Consider the following 22,619-nt stretch of genomic DNA (forward strand, 5'->3'; position numbering starts at 1 on the left):
AATATCATTTTATTTCATTATAATGAAGTATATTTAAAAATTTCAAAGTGAAATATAATAATACGAGCTTAAATCCATCTCTAACTTAAATATATACCTCTTTATATTATAAATCCATATTTAAAATAAATCTACCTAAATTATTAATGAATAATAAAATAATAATTATTAATTATTATATAAAATATATATAATTTCAGTATAACCGAACCCAAAATAAACTACGTCAAATATATTAATTTATGATTATTCTGGTGCCTATCCTCACGGAAATAACTTATTTCAGTTTTAGTTGACAACCCAAGCCACGATCGTGGCGCGTAAAATGTCGGTGAGGAATTCATTACGGAAGTCAAGTCAAGTCAAGTTATTCAATAAACGTCTTGTTCAAATGGATCCAAGCTACGGCCAACAGGCTATCAGATGGCCAGCGCTGAATTGTACTGCATTCCTCTCTGTTTGTTTAATAGGATTTCTCTTATGTAGGATGTATGATTACAGGTTTAACTGATCCAAGCTTCTGCAAAACCGATAAATACCCAAAAAAGAGTTCAGAGGATAAGGCGTTTTAAGTACAGAAATATCATAACTTGCTTCAAAGCCCTCAGACACACAGTAAACTTACAGTAATTCGGGATCTGTAGCTGTAAGAAAGGGACATTGCATAGAAACAAACAAAGGAAACGTGATCTCAGCAGGATTGATGGCTTCTGCAATTCAACTCATCACTATTGGTATGGATCTTATTCTGAACCATCACTCCCTTCAATAGACGGGTTAATTCTAATTTTAGTGAAGTATCGTAGAATGTAAATTTATTGCATGACAAATAGAGCCAAATGTTCAAATGGCTCTATCCTATGTTTGCAAAATGATAGAGTAGACCATTGTATGGACATAAGATTGTTTTTCGCAGAATGTTGAAAATAAATCTGTTTCTTATATGATATAAAATTATGGTTGATTATTTCATGAGATATAAATCCAATGTTCTCAAATAAGCCAAACCAGTTTAAGTAGATTAATCTTAACATACTAAGTGATCATAGAGACTTAATGCGATAGTAAAACAGCAATCACTGACTTTTGTTAAATCATATAAACCCAACATTTCAAAAAAATCAGTTCATCAGAATGACCAGATTAGACCATTTTTAAGTTTTTTAACAGTGGTGGTTATGTTGCGTTAAGATAAAAAGGCCGCGGCTTTACCGGTCAGGCAAGATTCAGAAGGGTTCAATACGTTGATAATATCCAAAACACTGATAGTCCCTGTGAAGACTAAGAACATGAAATACAACACTAACTTCTTACTTATTTCCAGGCACTCTCTTCCATAACTACAAGAGTACAGTGTTGCAAATTCATTACACAGAGCTATATAGAAAACATTATCAATAATTATTGTTAGGTTTCTTGGAAATGTTGCTGCAAAATCTAGCAGACCTAGTGCAAAGTCTCACTTTGCAAAGCTCGACCTTATGGCAACCAGAAACAGGGTTGCCACTGTCACCTCAGCAACGTTTATCCCGCTCTTTAGTGGATTTAAACCACAAGGGAGGCTTTCCTATATCACCTATAAAGATGCTCTAATTCTATGGCTCAAGGTGACGAGTTAAATGTCTATTGTTGGATGGAGAACCAGCAAGGCCTAAGATGGCCTATGTATTCTATACGAGGGTTCAAATACTCTATGCTTAGTGTTAAATTATGCAACTAGGGTTAATTCCACTTTGGACAACTCATTTGATGAAGATAATTGTTGCAGTAAATTCCTCTCTTCGAGAGGACCAAAATCGACCTAAAGATCACCCATTTTGGACAAGCAAATGTTGGAATTTTTAATTTATTCTCACTCATGTAAAATTATTAAGGTCGGCCTTGGGCCAAAAGACACATCTCAAGGATAAGATGGCACTCGTCAAGTTGCATATAAATATTGTTGAAGAATGAAGGGCAATTCTATGTAGTGTAATTCTTCTTGACTTGATAACAATTTGTGGAGTATTTTTACTTTTTCTTGTTAGCTTAATCTTCTTCTTCTTCTTATTAATGCATGTGTGTGTACTTCATCAAACTGCTGCCAAGAACATAAGAACAAGAACACAAGATGTTGGCTCTCTGCCAGGGCCAAAACCTCTCTTCTCTTGAGAGGAAAATCCTTTAGTAAGTTTCTCTTATTGAAGCTTCTTATTGATCAATGCCAAATGCTAGACCCTTGACTAGAATCTCCTCCAAGCACAAGTCAAGTCCTTTCTCCTTTCTGCACTTTGTTCCCCGGCACTTCCTTCTTCCGGCACTTTGTTCCTCAGCTCTTCGTCGTCCTCCTTCCTGGCACTTCTTTCTTCTTTCAACTGTTGGTAAACCTTGTTGCACTTGCTCTAGATGAGATGCTTCTCTTCTATACTTATAGATATCCTTCACTTATGTAGACACCTTCCTTCAAATGAGATCCTTCTTGAGATGTAGTTGTAAACTGAAGTGACTGTACAACAGCCCTAGATTCTCGCACGTGTGGGAGGTTTACTTGATGTTGTATACCCTTCTCTCCTTCGCTTGAGTACCCTTCTTCTACGCTTGAGTAGGAGGCCTTGTAGGCCTAGATTTAACCCCAAACAATGAGAGATAGTTGACTGTGTGTTGTTGCTGTCATAACTGCAGAGACAACCTTCCTTTCCTCGCACGTGTGGCTGTAACTAGCCCTAGAACAGTCCTCTTAGGCTCGGTTATGTATCCTTCTTCTTCGCTGCACTTGGAGACCTCTTCTTCGTCCTTCGTTACCCTTTACTTGCCTCTTTACTTCGCATATTTCAGAGATGTGAATGCGTTTTCTTTGGAGGAGTGGACAACCTCTATATATAGAGGATTGTCCCTCCTTTAGGCCGACTTGCTGTTTATAGGCCGACTTGCTATCTTTGCTTCGGATGGCTTCTTTGGTGGTGTTACATGCTTGGAGGAGACTTGACTTTGCTTGGAGGTGACTTCTTTGACTCTAATACATAAGTATACCTATAGTAACATGCCCTTAAGGTCTTCAACATAATCTTTTGACTATTTGAATCACCTATAGTACTTTAACATGTGCTAGACCTATTTCAATGAGCAAGAAACTCATTGACATATATTATAAAAATAATATTTCTTTTGTTGAATAAATACAAACCTAGTTACATTTCCTTCAACACTAGGGAGGTATTCATACAACATTACAAGGTGTTTGGCTATGTTTCAATCTTGAAGAATTCACATAAGAGAAACTGGATTGGCAATCCATCTGTTATAGCATCATAGTAACCAACATTGTTTCCACAACAAGGCCTTGACTGACAGCTCTATCTCTCAATAGATCAGAGCAAAATGTTGGTGAGACCAATGACTTATAGACACCTTAGTCATTGTTTCTCAAGGTACATACCCACCCAGGTGTTCATTGAGTATGACCTTCTAGGACTATTCTTATCTTGGGTTCCCAACCCTCAAAGAATATCAGTCCTCTTGCCTACTCTTGTCTTGGATGCCCTACACATCCTCAAAGAGTATCAGATGCCAGATGATTACCCAATCCTCCCATTCTTTCTTCCCAAGTGAAGACAAGAATGTTGTGTCTATCACTTCCTCTCAATTGAGGAAGACATGCCCAAGTATCCTCTGACAAGGTACTTGTCCAAGTTCCTTTGTAATTGGGAACTTGTTATAACTCCCTCTTAGCTAGGGACTTGTCCATTCATCAACAACTTCTTCTTCGTGGGTCCTCCAGCTGCTTGATCTCCTTCCTTTTATGTCATGAAGTCTTTGTTCGAACTTCTTCTTGGTAGGGCTGTTAAAATTGGCAACTAGGGCCAAACTCCATGTGGGTCTACTTATTCATGGTAGCTGATATTTTTCTTGGATTCCTCTCGTCGAGAGGTGTAGGATTGATCTAAAGATCATCCAATTCCGACAAGTATTCATGGAGATATGAATTTATTTATGTTATGTGACAATTCGTCAAGGTCGGCCAACAACCAAATTACCCCCATCTATCCTCAACGTTTTACTATAAATAGAGGTGGCCTTCAAGTCATTTAGTCACTCATCTCTTGTGATTTCTTCCTCTCCACTCGTTTGGGTTTTGGTGGAAGGAGAAGTCACTAAGAGTATAAGCTGCCCTAGAGGGAGTGCCCTAGGCTCTACGCTGCCCTAATGTAAAAGTCCTAACGCAGTCAATGAAGTAACCTTAACACGGTCATGGAGGAGTCTAAGAAAGGTTCCTACGCTGTCCTAAAGGAGACCTTTCTACACAGCAAGGAGAAGCCTATATACGCTGCCAATGGATGCTCCAAAAGGGGCCCTAGTTGTAGTCTTCTTCTCACGTAGTTAGTCGCAATCCTAATGAGAGGATATACCCTAGCCATAGATAATAATGAGGGATCTTCGCTGCCAAGGAAGGAGCTCTATAAATGTTGTCCTAATAGAGGATGATCATCACATTGATAAGAAGGCTTATCATAGTCATAGGAGAGGCCTTAACACAAGTAAGGAGATGCCCTAGGAGCAGTCACAAACTCGGATGTGTGGAACAGGTTTGGATACATTCTTGAATGGATCTGACTTCTTGTTGACTACCTCGGCATCAATGATAAGTTAACCTCACATGACAAGGAGCCTTATCCTATCTCAACATATGTATAGTCAACATACTTGTAGGTGCTGACTTGTCTCACAATCAAATGGATGGAGCAGAAGGCCTTAAGACCTGTAACAAGTAGTACAGTCTCAGCATAGCTACAACCTTGGGTGTAGGATCTCAGTGACTAATGCAGTCATGGATGGAGCAAAGATCCGTATTATAGAGGACAATTTAGGATGTCCTTCTTGGAGGTTTGATATCTCGGATGAGGTACAGTAAGGTAACTTTGCTATATCATATTTACAAGTTACAGCTAACTGCTTTGCTAGGCTGCAAGCCATAGCAAGCAGCTAAGGCTGTTCCATGACAATATTGATGAAGTGCAACATGAATGGTGCAACATAGTGATGATGAAGTGCAGCATGAAAGTGCAACATGCATTGTGTAGCATAGTGATGATGAAGTGCAACATGAATGGTGCAGCATAGTGATGATGAAGTGCAACATGCATGGTGCAACATAGTGATGATGAAGTGCAACATGAATGGTGCAACATAGTGCAACATGAATGGTGCAACATAGTGTAATGAAGTGCAACACAGTGATGGGTACAACATGCTGATGGAATCACCTGTGTTCAGATCCGCTACCTCATGTGTCATCTTCCTAGAGAAGATTTTTGCTCTTATTTTGACAAGTCAAAATGCTGACTTCTGATGTATATGTACTATCTCTCTCTCTGCTCAATTATTGAAGAACATAAGAAGACTTGATCAAGGGTTTCCCCACATTGGGGTTTGTCCTTGGTTGGCGCCACATCTTGTGTCCTCTTGTCTTGGCTTGTCTTCTGCGATTTATGTTTATGTTCTATCTGCATTTTACTATCATGCTAAATGTGATTGCTAATCTGGAATTGATATTGAGCTAATATGAAAAATTGAAGTAAATTTGCTCTCAGAATAGAACATACCTAAAATTAACATGGTATCAAAGCTGAGGTGAAGACAAAGCCCAAGCAAGAGTGAAAGAGCAATCACCGAAGACAGTTGGACAAGGTCAAAAGACTCAATGGGTTCCTCATCCCACTTCAAATTCACCAAGGGTGAAGTCGAATCAAAGAAGATTATCAGAGTGGCGCAGCGGAAGCATCTAGTGGCCTACCTAAAGGTCACTTCAATGGGAAGTCTAGATCTAAGGGTGGAAGGAAAGGCAGATGCCTTGCTTGCAATGAGTTTGGCCATTATGCGAAGGAGTGTTTGAATAGAAGGGACACATCACTTGATGATGATAACAATCATTCCAGGGCATCTTCAATGATTGAAGGAATGACAGGTACAATGGCAAAGGAAAAAGGAATGCAGGTCATCAAGGAAATGGCCGACTCTTCAAAGAAAGCAAGGAACTCCAGGTATGAAGAATCAAATGTTGTTTCTGATAAGCTAAAGGAGTATTATCTTATATTGGCCCTCTCCACTACTTCTCCTCCAGACTCTTTGGGAATCTGGCTTATTGATAGTAGTGCTTCAAGGCACTTCATTGGATAGAAGGAAGCTCTCTCTAATTTGATAGAGAAGGAAACAATCGTGGAGATTATACTTGGAGTCAATGCCACCTATCCCGGAAAGGGTGTAGGGAATGTTACCCCTCAATTGAATGAGGGTAACACGATTCATTTACAAGAAGTTCTTTATGTACCTGATCTCAAGAAGAACTTGGTGTCCATTTCGGCAATGGAAGTCAAAGGTTTCAAGGTGGCATTCATCAATGGAAAGGTACGTGTGTGGATAAGGAATTTTTAAAAGATGCTTTTGAGTTCAGGGTTGGCAATTTGTATCAAGTTGCAAGAAGTCCATTGGGGACCATGTCGATTGACACATCTCTTCTATAGCACCGGAGGTTTGCTCATTATGGGGCCCTACCCGATGTGAGTCAGATGGTGACAGGGATGCCTGAATTCAAGAAGAGCATGGAGGTACATGTCTGAGATGTACTGAAGGAAAACTTACAAGGGGACCATTCCCCTCATGTAGCAAGACCTCAGATGTGGAACAACCCGAGGGGTTTGAGATTCATGATCGGGAATCTCATGTATGTAGGTGAAGGAAAGCTCTCTATGATTTAAAGCAAGCACCCCGAGCTTGGTATGAGAGGATTGACAACTATCTGATGAAGCTGAGATTCACTAGGAGTGAAGTCGATCCAAACCATTGCTTTAAGGTTGTGGATGATAGACCTCTCATACTGGTACCTTATGTGGACGATCTCTTTCTGGTAGGTATAGACCCTCTCATTTACAAAAGTAAGAGGGAGTTGGATTCTAGATTTGGAATGGTGAACTGCAAGCCCGTGACTACCTCGATGAAGCCTAACTTTAAGAAGTTATGCGGTAGTGATGCCGGACCTGATTTGGGAAATGCCTTTGAGTTTCATAAACTCATACTAGCATTGATGTTCTTGGTGAACTCCCGTCCAGATATATGTTTTGCAGTTAGCATGTTGAGCTCATATATGGTTGAGCCTCACTGGATTGGTGCCAAGAATCATTTGAGATATCTTCAGGGCACAATCTCTCATGGATTGAGATACATTGCCGGAAATGTGAAGCTGCATGATTATTCTGATGCTGATTAGGCAGACAATGTGGAGGATCGCAAGAGCACTTATGGGTGCTGGTTCTCTTTGGATTCTGCTTCGATATCCTAGATGAGCAGGAAGCAGAAGTCGATTGCTTTGAGCACCGCTGAGGCCGAATACATAGCTGCGAGTATGGCCTCGTGTGAAGCTGTCTGGTTGTGGAAGCTCTTCAGTGAGCTGTTTGGACACGTGCTGGATACCATCGTGATCTTCTATGACAACCAAAGGGGGATTCGATTGTTGAGGAATCCTGTGTTCTATGATCGCTCCAAGCATATAGACATCAGGTACCACATTATCTGGGATATGGTACAACGGGGAGCAAGAAGGCTCCATCACTCTGGGACTAATGTGCAGGTCGCCGTTATTCTAATGAAGCCCCTGGGAAAGGTCAAATTCGTGACTTTCCGAGAACGATTAGGAGTTGTGGAGAGACTCTCTCTTGAAGGTCCTGTATGATATGGACATTGAGCTCTGGGAGCTCCGAGGGGCTTGGGGGTACTTCGTGGAGCGATCAGCAACCATAGGGTGAATGGTTCAGGCTTCCCCTAGTTGTCTGCTATGTAGGAAGGATGAGTGGTTCATCCTTCTCCTGTTGAGACACAGTCATAGGGTGAGTGGTTCAGCCTTCCCCTAGTGATTTGTTGTGTACAAGGTGAGTGGTTCAGCCTTCCCCTGGGATACCCCATGGTGACATGTAGGCAGGATGAGTGGTTCATCCTTCTCCTGTTGAGACATCCTACCCATGCAGTCTGGGACTCATGGGAAGTACCTCTCATCTGGCCAATGAGTAGGGAAATGAGGATAGGGACCATAGTAGTACCGATGGACACATCGTGTAACTACTGTACTCCCTATGCTAGGATGATATTGATCTGGGATCAATTGGAACTGACTTCAGGTCAGTAAGAGTGATATAACTCACTCTCTTTTGGAACTGATTTCGGATCAGTAAGAGTGGTATGATACACTCTCTTTATTTGGAACTGATTTCGGATCAGTAAGAGTGGTATGACACACTCTCTTTATTGGAACTGACTTTAGGTCAGTAAGAGTGGTATGAGACACTCTCTGTTATATGGGACTGACTTCGGGTCAATAGAGGATGGTATGATACATTGTCGATCACTTCCTCTTCATAGTTCAACAGAGCAGAGTAGAGTAGTGTAGGGCACTGATGGCAGAGATAGTACTGACTGGCAGATGGATTAGCAGATGGAGTTCTCCCTAGTTGAGAGGGAGTGTTAAACTTGGCAACGAGGGCCAAACTCCATGTGGGTCTACTTATTCATTGCAACTGATATTTTTCTTGGATTCCTCTCGTCGAAAGGTGTAGGATTGATCTAAAGATCATCCAATTCCGACAAGTATTCATGGAGATATGAATTTATTATGTTATGTGACAATTCGCCAAGGTCGGCCAGCAACCAAATTACCCCCATCTATCCTCAACGTTTTACGATAAATAGAGGTGGCCTTCAAGTCATTTAGTCACTCATCTCTTGTGATTTCTTCCTCTCCACTCGTTTGGGTTTTGGTGGAAGGAGAAGTCACCAAGAGTATATGCTGCCCTAGAGGGAGTGCCCTAGGCTCTACATTGCCCTAATGTAAAAGTCCTAACGCAATCAATGAAGTAACCTTAAGACGGTTGTGGAGGAGTCTAAGAAGGGTTCCTATGCTGTCCTAAAGGAGACCTTTCTATGCAGCAAGGAGAAGCCTATATATGCTGCCAATGGATGCTCCAAAAGGGGCCCTAGATGTAGTCTTCTTTTGACACAGTTAGTCGCAATCGTAATGAGAGGATATACCCTAGCTGCAGATAATAATGAGGGCTTTTCGCTGTCAAGGAAGGAGCTCTATAAATGTTGTCCTTATAGAGGATGATCATCACATTGATAAGAAGGCTTATCGCAGTCATAGGAGAGGCCTTAACACAAGTAAGGAGATGCCCTAGGAGCAATCACAAACTCGGATGTGTGGAACAGGTCTGGATACATTCTTGAATGGATCTGACTTCTTGTTGACAACCTCGACATCAATAATAAGTTAACCTCACATGACAATGGGCAGTATCCTATCTCAGCATATGTATAGGCAACATACCTGTAGGTGCTGACTTGTCTCACAAGCAAATGGATGGAGTAGAAGGTCTTAAGGCCTATAACAAGAAGTAGTACAGTCTTGGCATCGATACAGTCTTGGGTTTAGGATCTCGGTGACTAATGTAGTCATGGATGGAGCAGAGATCCCTAATATAGAGGACAGTTTAGGATGTCCTTCTTGGACATTTGATATCTCGGATTAGGTACAGTAAGGTACCTCTGCTATATCATATTTACAAGTTACAGCTAGCTGCTTTGCTAGGCTGCAAGCCATAACAAGTAGCTAAGGCTGCTCCATGACAGTATTGATGAAGTGCAACATGAATGGTGTAGCATAGTGCAGCATGAATGGTGCAACATAGTGATGATGAAGTGCAACATGCATGGTGCAGCATAGTGATGATGAAGTCCAACATGAATGGTGCAGCATAGTGCAACATGAATGGTGTAGCATAGTGATGATGAAGTGCAACATGCATGGTGCAGCATAGTGATGATGAAATGCAACATGAAAGTGCAACATGAATGGTGCAACATAGTGTAATGAAGTGTAGCACAGTGATGGGTGCAACACAGTAATGGGTACAACATGGTGATGGAATCACCTGTGTTCAGATTTGCTACCTCATGTGTCATCTTCCTAGAGAAGATCTCTGCTCTTATTTTGACAAGTCAAAATGTTGACTTCTGATGTATATGTACTATCTCTCTCTGCCGAACTATTGAAGAACATAAGAAGAATTGATCAGGGGTTTCCCCACAGTGGGGTTTGTCCCTAGCCCACATCTTGTGTCCTCTTGTCTTGGCTTGTCTTCTGCGATTTATGTTTATGTTCTATCTGCATTTTACTGTCATGCTAAATGTGATTGCTAATCTGGAATTGATATTGAGCTATGGAAAATTGAAGTAAATCTGCTCTCAGCGTAGAACATACCTAAAATTAACAAGGGTACCATCCATCGATCACTTTCCTTCCTTCTTTTTCATGTCATTGCTTCTTTCATGGAAAGTGGCCTTCTTGTCACATATCAGGTTCTCTTGTCATCTGGTTATTCCTTGTCATCTTGTCTATGCTTTGGACTACTCTTCACATGGATGCTTCTTTGTACTTGCTTGTTCCCATGCTTTGATCTAGTAGCCCTTCATGACTTCATCCTGATATTGCTTCAACATTAAATGGTACATTTGTTGGATGGCTTCTTCATCATGACATCTTCGTAGAGTAGAATCAGTTATCTGCACCTTTCATATCTCCAAGGCCTTCACAGGTGTCAAGGGTCCTTTGATCTTTTTCTTCCTTAGTCAGAGTTGTCCTGCCTTCTTTCAGGAGATGTCTTCAATGGATCTTTGTCAGATAGTGATTCTTTGTGATCATGGTGTTCTTCACATGCTTGATCTCTTTCTTCATTTGCTTCTTCTTGGATAGATAGGTCAACCACCTCCTGCTCCTTGTGAGAGCACTTCCTCATTGCTTGCTTCTAGTGCTAGTCAACATTTCTTCTTCACTAGCTTCTTGGTTAGCAATCTTATACTCCTTATGTGAGTATTTCCTTTTGTTGACCTTCATTGCATTGTAGTACATGCCTTCGAGCATGTCATTGGTGAAAGAGATTCTTTCCTGCTTGATCATGTTATAGAACTACTCCCATGACTCAATAATATACAAATGATAATATGACTAAACTTTGATGTATACATACCTCATCTTGATTCTCATTTGATCATCTTAGCTTCATTTGGTTGTCCCTGGTGTGGCCTTTCTTGCTTCATCTTATCTTGCTTGCATATCATCCTTTTCTTGAATCCATCAATGGGATTCCCAATGAGACATCTGCTTTTATTTATGAATCTTCTTTTGAAGATTCCATCATAGGATCTTAAAGACCCTTACCCTGCAAATGTTTCTTTCCTTTTGATGATGGAGGTCTTCTAAGATTCTTAATCATGATCAATTTTATTTTATTGTGGATGAGGTCCTATACTAGGTATGCTCCTTCTACATGAATATATTGAGCTATATCTATCATGCTCCTATATGTTGGAGAAGATGTAACTAGGTTCGGTCTTCATATATGTAATTTTGATATTTGTACTTATTCAAGAAAAGAGAAATTTATTTTGATATTGTTTGTCAATGAGTGTCTTGCTCATTGAAAATAGGTCAAGCACATTTTGAAGTGCTTATAGGGAGTCAAAGTCAAAATGTAATAATGATGAGACCCTTTGAGGGCATGTTACATCATGTATGATGTCATACAAGGTCATGGGAACACCTCCAAGGCAAGTCAAATCCTCTCCTAGCAGCAACGAAGACTACAAACAACAAATAATGAAGAAAAATGAATTTAAAAGTTGAATTGTCAAGTCGGCTTTAGGGACAGTCATGTCGGCTTGAAGGAGGAGGGATAGGCCTCTATAACTAGAGGTTGTCCACTCGTCATTTGGACACACCATCTCAGCTTTGAAATCTGCATACATGAAAGGGTTATGAGGACGAAGAAAAGAGGAGATAAAGGGTCTAAAGAGGCAGCGTAGCAAGGAGACCAAACAATGAAGAAGAAGAGGGCTAATTCAGGCCTAGTTCAGGAAGTTGAGAGCTGGAAGGAGGGCCGAGTTCCCTTGCTAGAGGGCCGAAGCTTCAGGAGTTGTTTGCGGACTGTTTGAGGGCAGAAAAGAGGTGAGGTATGACTATTTTGGAGGGCTGTTAGGGTGCCGCAGGCCTAGCCACACCAAAACAGGGTTGCATGGAGGCTTGAGCGACTGTTATATGCCCAAAACATCAGCACATAGAAGCAACACCTTACCTTGACTAAGCCGCAGTTATTTGAAGGGTGTGTTTGTGGGTTTATGAAGGGCTGTTGCAGCATGCACTTTCCCTAGCCAGGGACAACAGTACAACAGTTTAGGGTAGTAGCATAAGGGACCTAATTCGGATGAGCAGTTGGGTCTACAAGGTCTCCTAAGGACAGCTAAGAAGGATCTATTTATAGCGAAGAAGAGAAGCCCTAATATTCTAGGGTTTACTAACCTAGAAGACAAAAATACTGGAAGACAAATTGTCGGAAGAAGAGCCGGAAGATGTGCCGGAAGTGACAATGCAGAAAGAGGAAGGATTTGACTCATGCTTGTAGGACATTCTAGTCAAGGGTCTAGGGTTTGACAATTGTTCAAATAAGAAGCTTCAATAAGAGAAAACTTACAAAGGGTTTCCCTCTCAAGAGTGGAGAGGGATTGTCCCTGGTAGAGAGCCAAATTTGTGTTCTTGTTATTTTGTTTTGTTAGCAGTTTGATGAAGCACACACATATGCACTAATAATAAGAAGAAGAATTATAAGCTAACTAAGAAAAAATAAAAAGACTTCACAAATTGTTATCAAGTCTTAGAGAATCATCACAACACTACTTTGCCCTAGATTCTCTAACATGGTTTCAGAGCAAAGGTGACACATCAAGGAAAGGGCAACTCAAGAACACTCAAGCATCAAGCCTAGAAGTCTCAACCACTTCAAGGACAAGAAGGGTCTACAATCCATCATTCATCAAGGAGGGCTACAAAGCTAGAAGGAGAGCCTTATATAAAAGAAGAAGCAGATCTACATCAAGCTACAAGTCCTCAAGCACACCTCATCACCAAGCAAGTCCACTTGGAGAAGACAACTTGAAGGACATCAAGATCTAGGGAAGACAAGCCATCAAGCTTTCAAGGAGGAAGAAAATCCATCAAATCTCAAAATCTATCAAGTACATGTCCCCTTCTGAATATACATCAATGTCTTTTTGCAAGGAAAGCAATAAATTGGTAGGCACCAATAACTTTCTTGCATGGAAGAAGAGGACTGATCTACTTCTCAAGGAGAATGAGCTCCTAGAATATGTCAAGGGGAACATCATTGTCCCTGCTAAGGAACAGACTCAAGCCTTAGCCAAGTACAATAAGGATGAGACAAGAGCTCAAAGGATTTTTATAGAATTAATCAAGGACTCTCTCGTTCCCTATGTCTCCAAGTTTGAGACATCAAAAGAAATTTATGATAAGCTAGTAGAGCTATTCGCGGTATCCACCACCAAAGAAGTATTATCTCTGAGGAATGAATTATACAAGATGAAGATAATAAAGGAAGGAATAAGCTCCCTACTTCATGAAAATCTTTGAGATGAGAGATCAACTTCAAGAGCTTGGGGAAGTCATGTCTGACAGAGAGATGAAAATTGTTGTACTCAATGCTCTACCTGAGGAGTGGGGAAACTTCACATCAAGCATTTATGCCAAGAAGGAAGCAACCACTCTCAGTGATATTTGGTCTCTATGCAGAACAAAAGAGACTAGACTTAAGGCAAAAGAAGATGTGGGATCAAAGGAGCAAGCATTTGCTACCATGGCAAAAGAAAGGGTAAATTTGGCAAGTTTGGTCCACAAAGAACAACCAACAAAGACATGTCCAAGATCCAATGTTTTGGATGCCAAGAATATGGACACTACAAAAGAAATTGTCTCAAGCTTAAGAAGGACAACAACAACAAGAGAAAGAGAGAAGAAGCTCATATAACTCAAGAGGTGGAAGAGGAAGGAAAGAAGCAAAAGAAGGAAGATCCTCTGGGTCTCTACTATGACTAGGTCAAACTATTTCCTTCTAGACTTCTTTCAAAGTTTTGAGGCATGTAGGAATAAATTAAATTGCATGGATGGAATTACTCTCTAGAATCTAGTAGCATGATGCACATGGAGTTCTAGACACTCATGTTGATGTAGCATTTATGAGAAGAACAAAAATGCATAAGTAGAAATATCTTTTAGAATATAGGAGCATGGAAAATATATCTCAAAGATATTCATGTAGAAGGAGCATACCTAGAATAGGACCTCATATATGATGGAAGAAAACTTGATCATGACAAGAATCTTAGAAGACCTAAATCATCAAAGGTAGGAAACATTTGCAAGGCGAGGATCATTAAGATCCTATGATGGAATCTTCAAGAGAAGGTTCGTGAACTAAGGCAAATGTCTCATTGGGAATCCCACTCATGGGATTCAAGAAAAGGGATGATATGTAGGTAGGCTAAGATGAAGCAAGAAGGGCTACACCAAAGAATGATCAAGGAGGATCAAGATGAGGTATGTATGCATCAAAGTTTAAGTCATGTCATCATTTGTATATTATTGAGTCATGGGTATAGTTCTATAACATGATCAAGCATGAAAGGATCTCTTTCACCAAGAACATGCTCGAAGGCATGTACCACGATGGAATGAAGGTCAACAAAAGAACATGCTCACATAAGGAGCATAAGATTGCTGACTAAGAAGCAAGAAGAAATGCTGACAAGTCCAGAAAGCAAGGGATGAAGGAATGCTTCCACAAGAAGCATTAGGTGGTTGACCGATCTATCTGAGAAGAAGCAAATGAAGAAAGAGATCAAGCATGTGAAGAACACCATGATCACCGAGAATCACTATCTGACAAAATGCCTTGAAAGATATCTCCTGAAAGAAGGCAGGATAACTCTGATGAAGGAAGAAAGGACCCTTGACACCTATGAAGACCTTGGAGATATAAAAGGTGCAGATAACTGATTCTACTCTATGAAGATGTCGTGATGAAGAAGCCATCCAACAAAAGGAAAAACAATGTTGAAGCAATATCAGGATGAAGTCATGATGGGCTACCAGGTCAAAGCATATAACCTAGCAAGTATGATGGAGCATCCATGAGGAGAGCATTCCGAAACATGGACAAGATGACAAAGGAGTAGCCAAGATGACTAGAAGAACCTGATAGTCACTTTCCACGAAGCAATGACATGACAAACCAAGAAGGAAAGTGATGGATGGATGGTGCCCTACTGAGAAGAAGTTCGATCGAAGACTTCATGACATCAAGAAAGGAAGGAGATCATGCAACTAAAGGACCCACGAAAAAGAAGCTGTTGATGAAGGAAAGAGTCCCCAGTTAAGAGGGAGCTCTGACAAGTCCCTGATCAAGAGGAAGTTTTGAATTCCCCCTGATTACAAAGGAGTGACTATTGTGTTTTCCATGTCACGGGTCATGCAGAACTAACAAGCATAAGTCTAGATGAAGGCCATGAATGGAAATGTAAACACAAGATAGACACGACATTCTTGTCTTCATTTGGGAAGAAAGAATGGGAGGATTAGGTAATCATCTGGCATCCGATACTCTTTGAGGATGTGTAGGGCATCCAAGGCAAGAGTAGGCAAGAGGACCGATATTCTTTGAGGGCTGGGAACCCAAGATAAGAATAGTCCTAGAAGGTCATACTTGAGAACACCCGGGTGGGTATGTACCTTGAGAGACAATGATGGTGTTTATAAATCATTGGTCTCGCCATCATTGTAGCTCATGGTCTCGTAAAGAGATGGAGCTGTTAGTCAAGGCCTTGCACTATGACAATGTTGATGAACATGATGCTATAACAGATGGATTGCTAATCTGGTTTTTCTTATGTGAATTCTTCAAGATTGAAAATTGCCAAACACCTTGTAATGTTGTATGAATACCTCCCTAGTTAAGAGGGAGTGTTGGAGAAGATGTAACTAGGTTCGGTCTTCATATATGTAATTTTGATATTTGTACTTATTCAAGAAAAGAGAATTTATTTTGATATTATTTGTCAATGAGTTTCTTGCTCATTGAAAATAGGTCAATCATATTTTGAAGTGCTTCTAGGGAGTCAAAGTCAAAATGTAATTATGATGAGACCCTTTGAGGGCATGTTACATCATGTATGATGTCATACAAGGTCATGGGAACACCTCCAAGGCAAGTCAAATCCTCTCCTAGCAGCAACGAAGGCTACAAGTAGCAAATAATGAAGAAAAATGAATTTAAAAGCTGAATTGTCAAGGCGGCTTTAGGGACAGTCATGTCGGCTCGAAGGAGGAGGGATAGGCCTGTATAAATAGAGGCTGTCCACTCCTCATTTGGACACACCATCTTAGTGCTGAAATCCACATACATGAAAGGGTTATGAGGACGAAGAAAAGAGGAGATAAAGGTTCTGAAAGGGCAGCGTAGCAAGGAGACCAAACAACGAAGGAGGAGAGGGCTAATTCAGGCCTAGTTTAGGAATCTAAGAGCTGGAAGGAGGGCCGAGTTCCATTGCTAGAGGGCCGAAGATTCAGGGGCTGTTTGCGGACTGTTTGAGGGCAGAAAAGAGGTGAGGTATGACTATTTTGGAGGGCTGTTAGGGTGCCGCAGGCCTAGCCACACCAAAAGAGGGTTGCGTGGAGGCTTGAGAGGCTGTTATATGCCCAAAACAACAACACATAGAAGCAACACCTTACCTTGACTAAGCCACAGTTATTTGAAGGGTGTGTTTGTGGGTTTATGAAGGGTTGTTGCAGCATGCATTTGCCCTAACCAAGGACAACAGTACAACAATTTAGGGCAATAGCATAAGAGACCTAATTCAGATGAGTAGTTGCGTCTACAATGTTTCCTAAGGATAGCTAAGAAGGATCTCTTTATAGCGAAGAAGAGAAGCCCTAATATTCTAGGGTTTACTAACCTAGAAGAAAAAAGTATTGGAAGACAAAGTCTTGGAAGAAGAGCCGGAAGATGTGCCGGAAGTGACAGTGCAGAAAGAGGAAGGATTTGACTCATGCTTGGAGGACATTCTAGTCAAGGGTCTAGGGTTTGACAATTGTTCAAATAGAAGCTTCAATAAGAGAAAACTTACAAATGGTTTCCCTCTCAAGAGTGGAGAGGGTTTGTCCCTGGCAAAGAGCCAAATTTGTGTTCTTGTTATTTTGTTTTGGTAGCAGTTTGATGAAGCACACACATATGCACCAATAATAAGAAGAAGAAGTATAAGCTAACTGAGAAAAAGTAAAAGACTTCACAAATTGTTATCAAGTCTCAGAGAATCATCACAACACTACTTTGCCCTAGATTCTCTAACACTATATTCTAGAAGATATTTTAACCATGCATTTTGTTCTATTGTAAATGCTTCTTCTACATGAGTATTTTGAACTCTATGTAAATCATGCTTCTAGATTCTAGAAGATGTTTCTAGCCATGCAATTTTATTCTATTCCTACATGTTCCTATACTACTCAAAATTTTGAAAGAAGATTTTGAGTAAAGAGTTTGACTTAGTCATAGTAGAGATCCGGAGGATCTTCCTTCTTTTGCTTCTTTTCTTCTTCTTTCACCTCTTGAGTCATGTGAGCTTCTTCCCTTTTTCTTTTGTTGTTGTTGTCCTTCTTTAGTTTAGGACAATTCCTTTTGTAGTGTCCATATTCTTGGCATCCATAGCATTGGATTTTGGACATATCTTTGTTGTTTGTTCTTCATGGACCAAATTTGCCAAATTTTCCCTTTCTCTTGGCCATGGTAGCAAAAGCTTGTTCCTTTGATCCTACATCCTCTTTTTCTTTGAGTCTTGTTTCCTCTATCTTGCATAGATACCACATTTCACTTAGTGGGGTGGCTTCCTTCTTGGCATATATGCTTGATGTGAAGTTGCTCCAATCCTTAGGTAGAGCATTGAGTACTACAATTGTCATTTCCCTGTCAGACATGAATTACCCTAGCTCTTGAAGTTGATCCCTCATTTCAGAGATCTTCATGAAGTAGGGAGCTATTCCTTCCTTTGATATCTTTATCTTGTACAATTCATTTAGAAGAGATATCACTTCTCCAACTATGCTTTCCGAGATTAGCTCTACTAGTTTATCATAGATTTCTTTTGATGTTTCATGTTTGGAGACATAAGGAATGAGAGAGTTTGATGGATTCTATTAGAATCCTTTGAGCTCTTGTCTCATCCTTATTGTACTTGGCTAAGGCTTGAGTTTGTTCCTTAGCAGGGATAGTGATATTCCCTTTGATGTGTTCTAGAAGTTCATTCTCCTTGAGAAGTAAATCAATCCTCTTCTTCCATGCAAGAAAGTTATTGGTACCTACCAATTTGTTGCTTTCCTTGCAAAAAGACATTGATGTATATTCAGAAGGGGACATATACTTACTTGATAGATTTTGAGATGTAGTAGACTTGCTTTCTCCTTGAAGACTTGATGGCTTGCCTTCCTTAGATATTGATGTTCTTCAAGTTGCTTTCTCCAAGTGGACTTGCTTGATGATGAGATTTTCTTGATGACTTGTAGCTTGATGTAGGTCCTTCTTTGATTTGCTCTTCTTGTAGGTGCCTTTATGTAAGGCTCTTCTTCTTGCTTTGTAGTCTTCCTTGATGAAAGATAGATGGTAGACCTTCTTGTCCTTGAAGTGATTGAGACTTCTTGGCTAGATGCTTCAACTTTTGTAGATGTCCTTCCTTGATGAGTGTTCTTGAGATGCCCTTTCCTTGATGTGTCACCTTAGCTCTGATACCATGTTGAAGAATGAAGGGAAATTCTATGTTGTGTGATTCTTCTTGACTTGATAACAATTTGTGGAGTCTTTTTACTTTTTCTTGTTAGCTTAATCTTCTTCTTCTTCTTATTAATGCATGTGTGTGTACTTCATCAAACTGCTACCAAAAACATAAGAACAAGAACACAAGATGTTGGCTCTCTACTAGGGCCAAAACCTCTCTTCTCTTGAGAGGAAAACCCTTTAGTAAGTTTCTCTTATTGAAGCTTCTTATTGATCAATGCCAAACCCTAGACCCTTGACTAGAATGTCCTCCAAGCACAAGTCAAGTCCTTTCTCCTTTCTGCACTTTGTTCCCCGACACTTCCTTCTTTCGGCATTTCATTCCTCGGCACTTCGTCCTCCTCCTTCTCGACACTTCTTTCTTCTTTCAACTGTTGGTAAACCTTGTTGCATTTGCTCTAGATGAGATGCTTCTCTTCTATACTTAGAGATATCCTTCACTTATGTAGACACCTTCCTTTAAATGAGATCCTTCTTGATATGTAGGTGTAAACTGAAGTGACTATACAACAACCCTAGATTCTTGCACATGTGGGAGGTTTACTTGATGTTGTATACCCTTCTCTCCTTCGCTTGAGTACCCTTCTTCTATGCTTGAGTAGGAGGCCTTGTAGGCCTAGATTTAACCCCAAACAATGAGAGATAGTTGACTGTGTGTTGCTGCTGTCATAACCGCAAAGACAACCTTCCTTTCCTTGCACGTGTGGCTATAACTAGCCCTAGAACAGTCCTCTTAGGCTCGGTTATGTATCCTTCTTCTTTGCTGCACTTGGAGACCTCTTCTTCGTCCTTCGTTACCCTTTAATTGCCTCTTTACTTCACAGATTTCAGAGATGTGAATGCGTTGTCTTTGGAGGAGTGGACAACCTCTATATATAGAGGACTGTCCCTCCTTTAGGCCAACTTGAAGGCCAACTTGCTGTTTGTAGGCTGACTTGCTATCTTTGCTTTAGATGGCTTCTTTGGTGGTGTTACATGCTTGGAGGAGACTTGACTTTGCTTGGAGGTGACTTCTTTCACTTTGATACATAAGTATTACCTATAGTAACATGCCCTTAAGGTATTCAACGTAATCTTTTGGTTATTTGACTCACCTGTATCACTTTAACATGTGCTAAACCTATTTCAATGAGCAAGAAACTCATGATGTGATTAATTCCAAAGAATTTATCAAAATCAGTATGGATCACAAAAGTCTAAAATCAAGATATATTTCTTTTCTTGAATAAATACAAATATCAAAAGTACATTTATGAAGACCGAACCTAGTTACATTTCCTTCAACAAATATAAGTGCCTTCATGCCTCATTTGGACATCACACAACACACTTTCTTCTCTCTCTCCATTTGTTTGGTTCGTACTGTTGAAAAATGTGCAACAAGAAATGTTAAAAATAGAACTTGCTAAAAATAGCAGTTTGGCCAGTGAGGTCATTGGCCACATTGGGTGAGAGGTGAAATTGCTAAAAATAGCACTTTCTAAAAATAGCATTTTTGGGTCCCTTCCTATTGTTAGTAGTCCCTGGTCTAACTATATGAAGTAAAATTCGAATTTGGTCTTACCAGTGGATTGGAAATTAATTAATTAATTCTCTATGAGTTAACTAGTTGAGGAGAATCAGACCAAAGGTCTTTGTGAGATCATGCAATTATTTTCTCCTTTGATTTAGGAATTTATCCCTTGATTAAAGGAGATAAGGATTAGTTCTATATTGAGAGGATCAGTTGACTTAGTTTAACTTAGTCAAGTTCAGTTAGATTAATTTAACAAGTTGTTAAATTAATGAGATACAGTTTGTTAATGCTTACATGCATGTGACAACTGTTATTTTCAGATCACTGAATATTTTCTCATGGATAACTGATGCATGGTAGTTCAGACAGAGACCCAGTTGAGATCAGATGAGGGACAGTGTACTATCAAATGCTAGGATATTTCTAGTAAGTATTCCTTGCATGAGGAAGGAATCTATTTTCTTCTATGACTACGTAGTTGGACCTGAGGTGACAACAGGTATGATCAGGCCAACTTACGACCTATATAATGAGTCCTAGGTAGTCCATGATTTTCATCTTCTGATTGAAGATCATCAGAGTACAGAGATAGTAGGATAGCTTTTGAGCTGATTCTTTTTGTATGTTGTTGAGGATTTCCACTTGATTGATAATACAAAGATGGGGTTTTAGGCTGGTGCTTTCCCCAGGTTATATCTTCTGTGTTATGGTTGATTACTTCTCATTCTCAGTTATATCTGTTCATGCTTGATGTTGCTCATGTTTGATTAAGCTTCCGCAAAGTTTATGGTAGATGTAGATCTAGTATTATGCTTTAGTACATTGCATATATTAGTTTGATCTGCAGGTGAAATTTCTACATGATATCAGTGAGCTAGCTGATTTGTAAAGAAAATTCTACATGGTATCAGAGCACAGGTGATCAAGGAAGAACTGTATACAAGAAGGGAGAAGTTGAAGTTTGTTGTTTCTGAATATTGAATTGAGTTCTTATCACATCTATTTCACGGTTCACCGATGGCGTTCTATGGTTTGAGGCTTGAGTATGCATTGGATGGCAGCTCTAACTATATAGCCTAGAAGGATCGCATGGAGGCAGTGTTAGAAGATAATGGTCTAAAGGACTTCATTGATCAAGAAGTCCAGAAGCCAACTGATGCTACTCAACTGGCGGAATGGAAAAAGAAAGTGGCTAGGGCAAGGAGAATCATCTTGGAGGGAGTTCGAGATCACATTGTCTCAAACCTCCATGGGAAGGAGACTCCGTTTTCGATGTGGAAAACATTGAAAGATCTTTATCAGAATAGCAGTGATCAGAGGAAGCTGGCACTGAAGGACAAACTTTGAAAGATCAAGTGTGAAAAGGATGACACGATCTCTATGTATTTGAACAAGCTCACCTCATGCAGGGATGAGCTTGGAAGTGTAGGGATCGTGACAACTGATAATGACATGGTGAGTCTTGCACTCCTCGGTCTTCCTAAGAGCTAGCATAGCTACTAGGACTCGGTTAATGGAAGAGAGAAACTGCCAGATTGGGAATGACTATGGTCGGATTTGATGCAGGAGGAGATCAGACGGAGCACTAGAGACGGTTCTTCATCTATGGAGGATGAAGAAAACTGTGCCTTAGTGAGTAAGGTGAAGAAGGGGAAGGAGAAGGTTTCTCTTCCCATATCTAGTTCTTCCCATGGTGGAAAGAAGTTTGAAAAGTCGAAGGTGAGATGCTTTCGTTGTCATGAGGTGGGCCATTTTGCTACAAATTGTCCACAGAGGAAATCCAAGAAGGGATCCGGGGAAGGATCTGAAGGTGAGGCACTTGCTTCACAGTTCGAGTTGGATTTCACACTCTTCGCATGCATGGTTTCATCCATGGTGGGAAGTGGTTGGTTTCTTGATAGTGGAGCTTCTTTTCACGTGACCGACGACAAGAATTTGTTCAGTACTTTGGAGGAGAAAGATCTCCAGATACTCATAGCGATGGGTAATGATGAAAAGTACAGTGTCTCAGGTGTAGGCACAATTATTTTTTAGAGGGAGCATGGAGCTCACCTTACCTTGACCGATGTCAAGTATGTACCAGGACTGAAGAGAAACTTGGTGTTGATCGCAATGCTGGAAGACAGAGGCTATGATGTGGTTTTCAGTAAGGGAAAGGTTTTCCTTAGATACATCATCACTAGACAGATGAAGCAGATTGGTTCATGGGTCAAGAACCTGTATGCTTTTAAGGTTCAAGATGCATGCAAAGCCTTAAGCAGCAAGGCAACTGATGGAGACTTGGTGGTTGAGAGGATTACCTCTCAACATGCAGCGCCAAAAGAAGTCTCAGACGATTGTGGAGGAGCCACAATTGG

At 40.4% G+C, this 22,619-nt stretch overlaps 1 protein-coding gene across 3 annotated transcripts in view; it reads left to right on the top strand.

Moving 5' to 3' along the window:
- Positions 1–294: 294 nt before the first annotated feature.
- LOC149211463 (uncharacterized) overlaps positions 295–22,619 on the top strand; it is a 318,066-nt gene continuing 295,741 nt past the window's right edge. The window contains exon 1 of one of the 3 annotated variants that reach the window (XM_089391505.1): positions 295–734. In XM_089391505.1, the coding sequence (XP_089247631.1) occupies positions 704–734 (31 nt within the window). In that variant the 5' untranslated portion in view covers positions 295–703. The remainder of the gene's footprint in view (positions 735–22,619) is intronic. The other 2 variants (XM_089391503.1, XM_089391504.1) reach the window with 2 other exon arrangements.

The sequence above is a fragment of the Pinus tabuliformis genome, chromosome 1_1 (genome assembly GCF_031772625.1).
Source record: "Pinus tabuliformis cultivar Carrire ecotype Pingquan chromosome 1_1, CPIR1, whole genome shotgun sequence".
NCBI lineage: Eukaryota > Viridiplantae > Streptophyta > Pinopsida > Pinales > Pinaceae > Pinus > Pinus tabuliformis.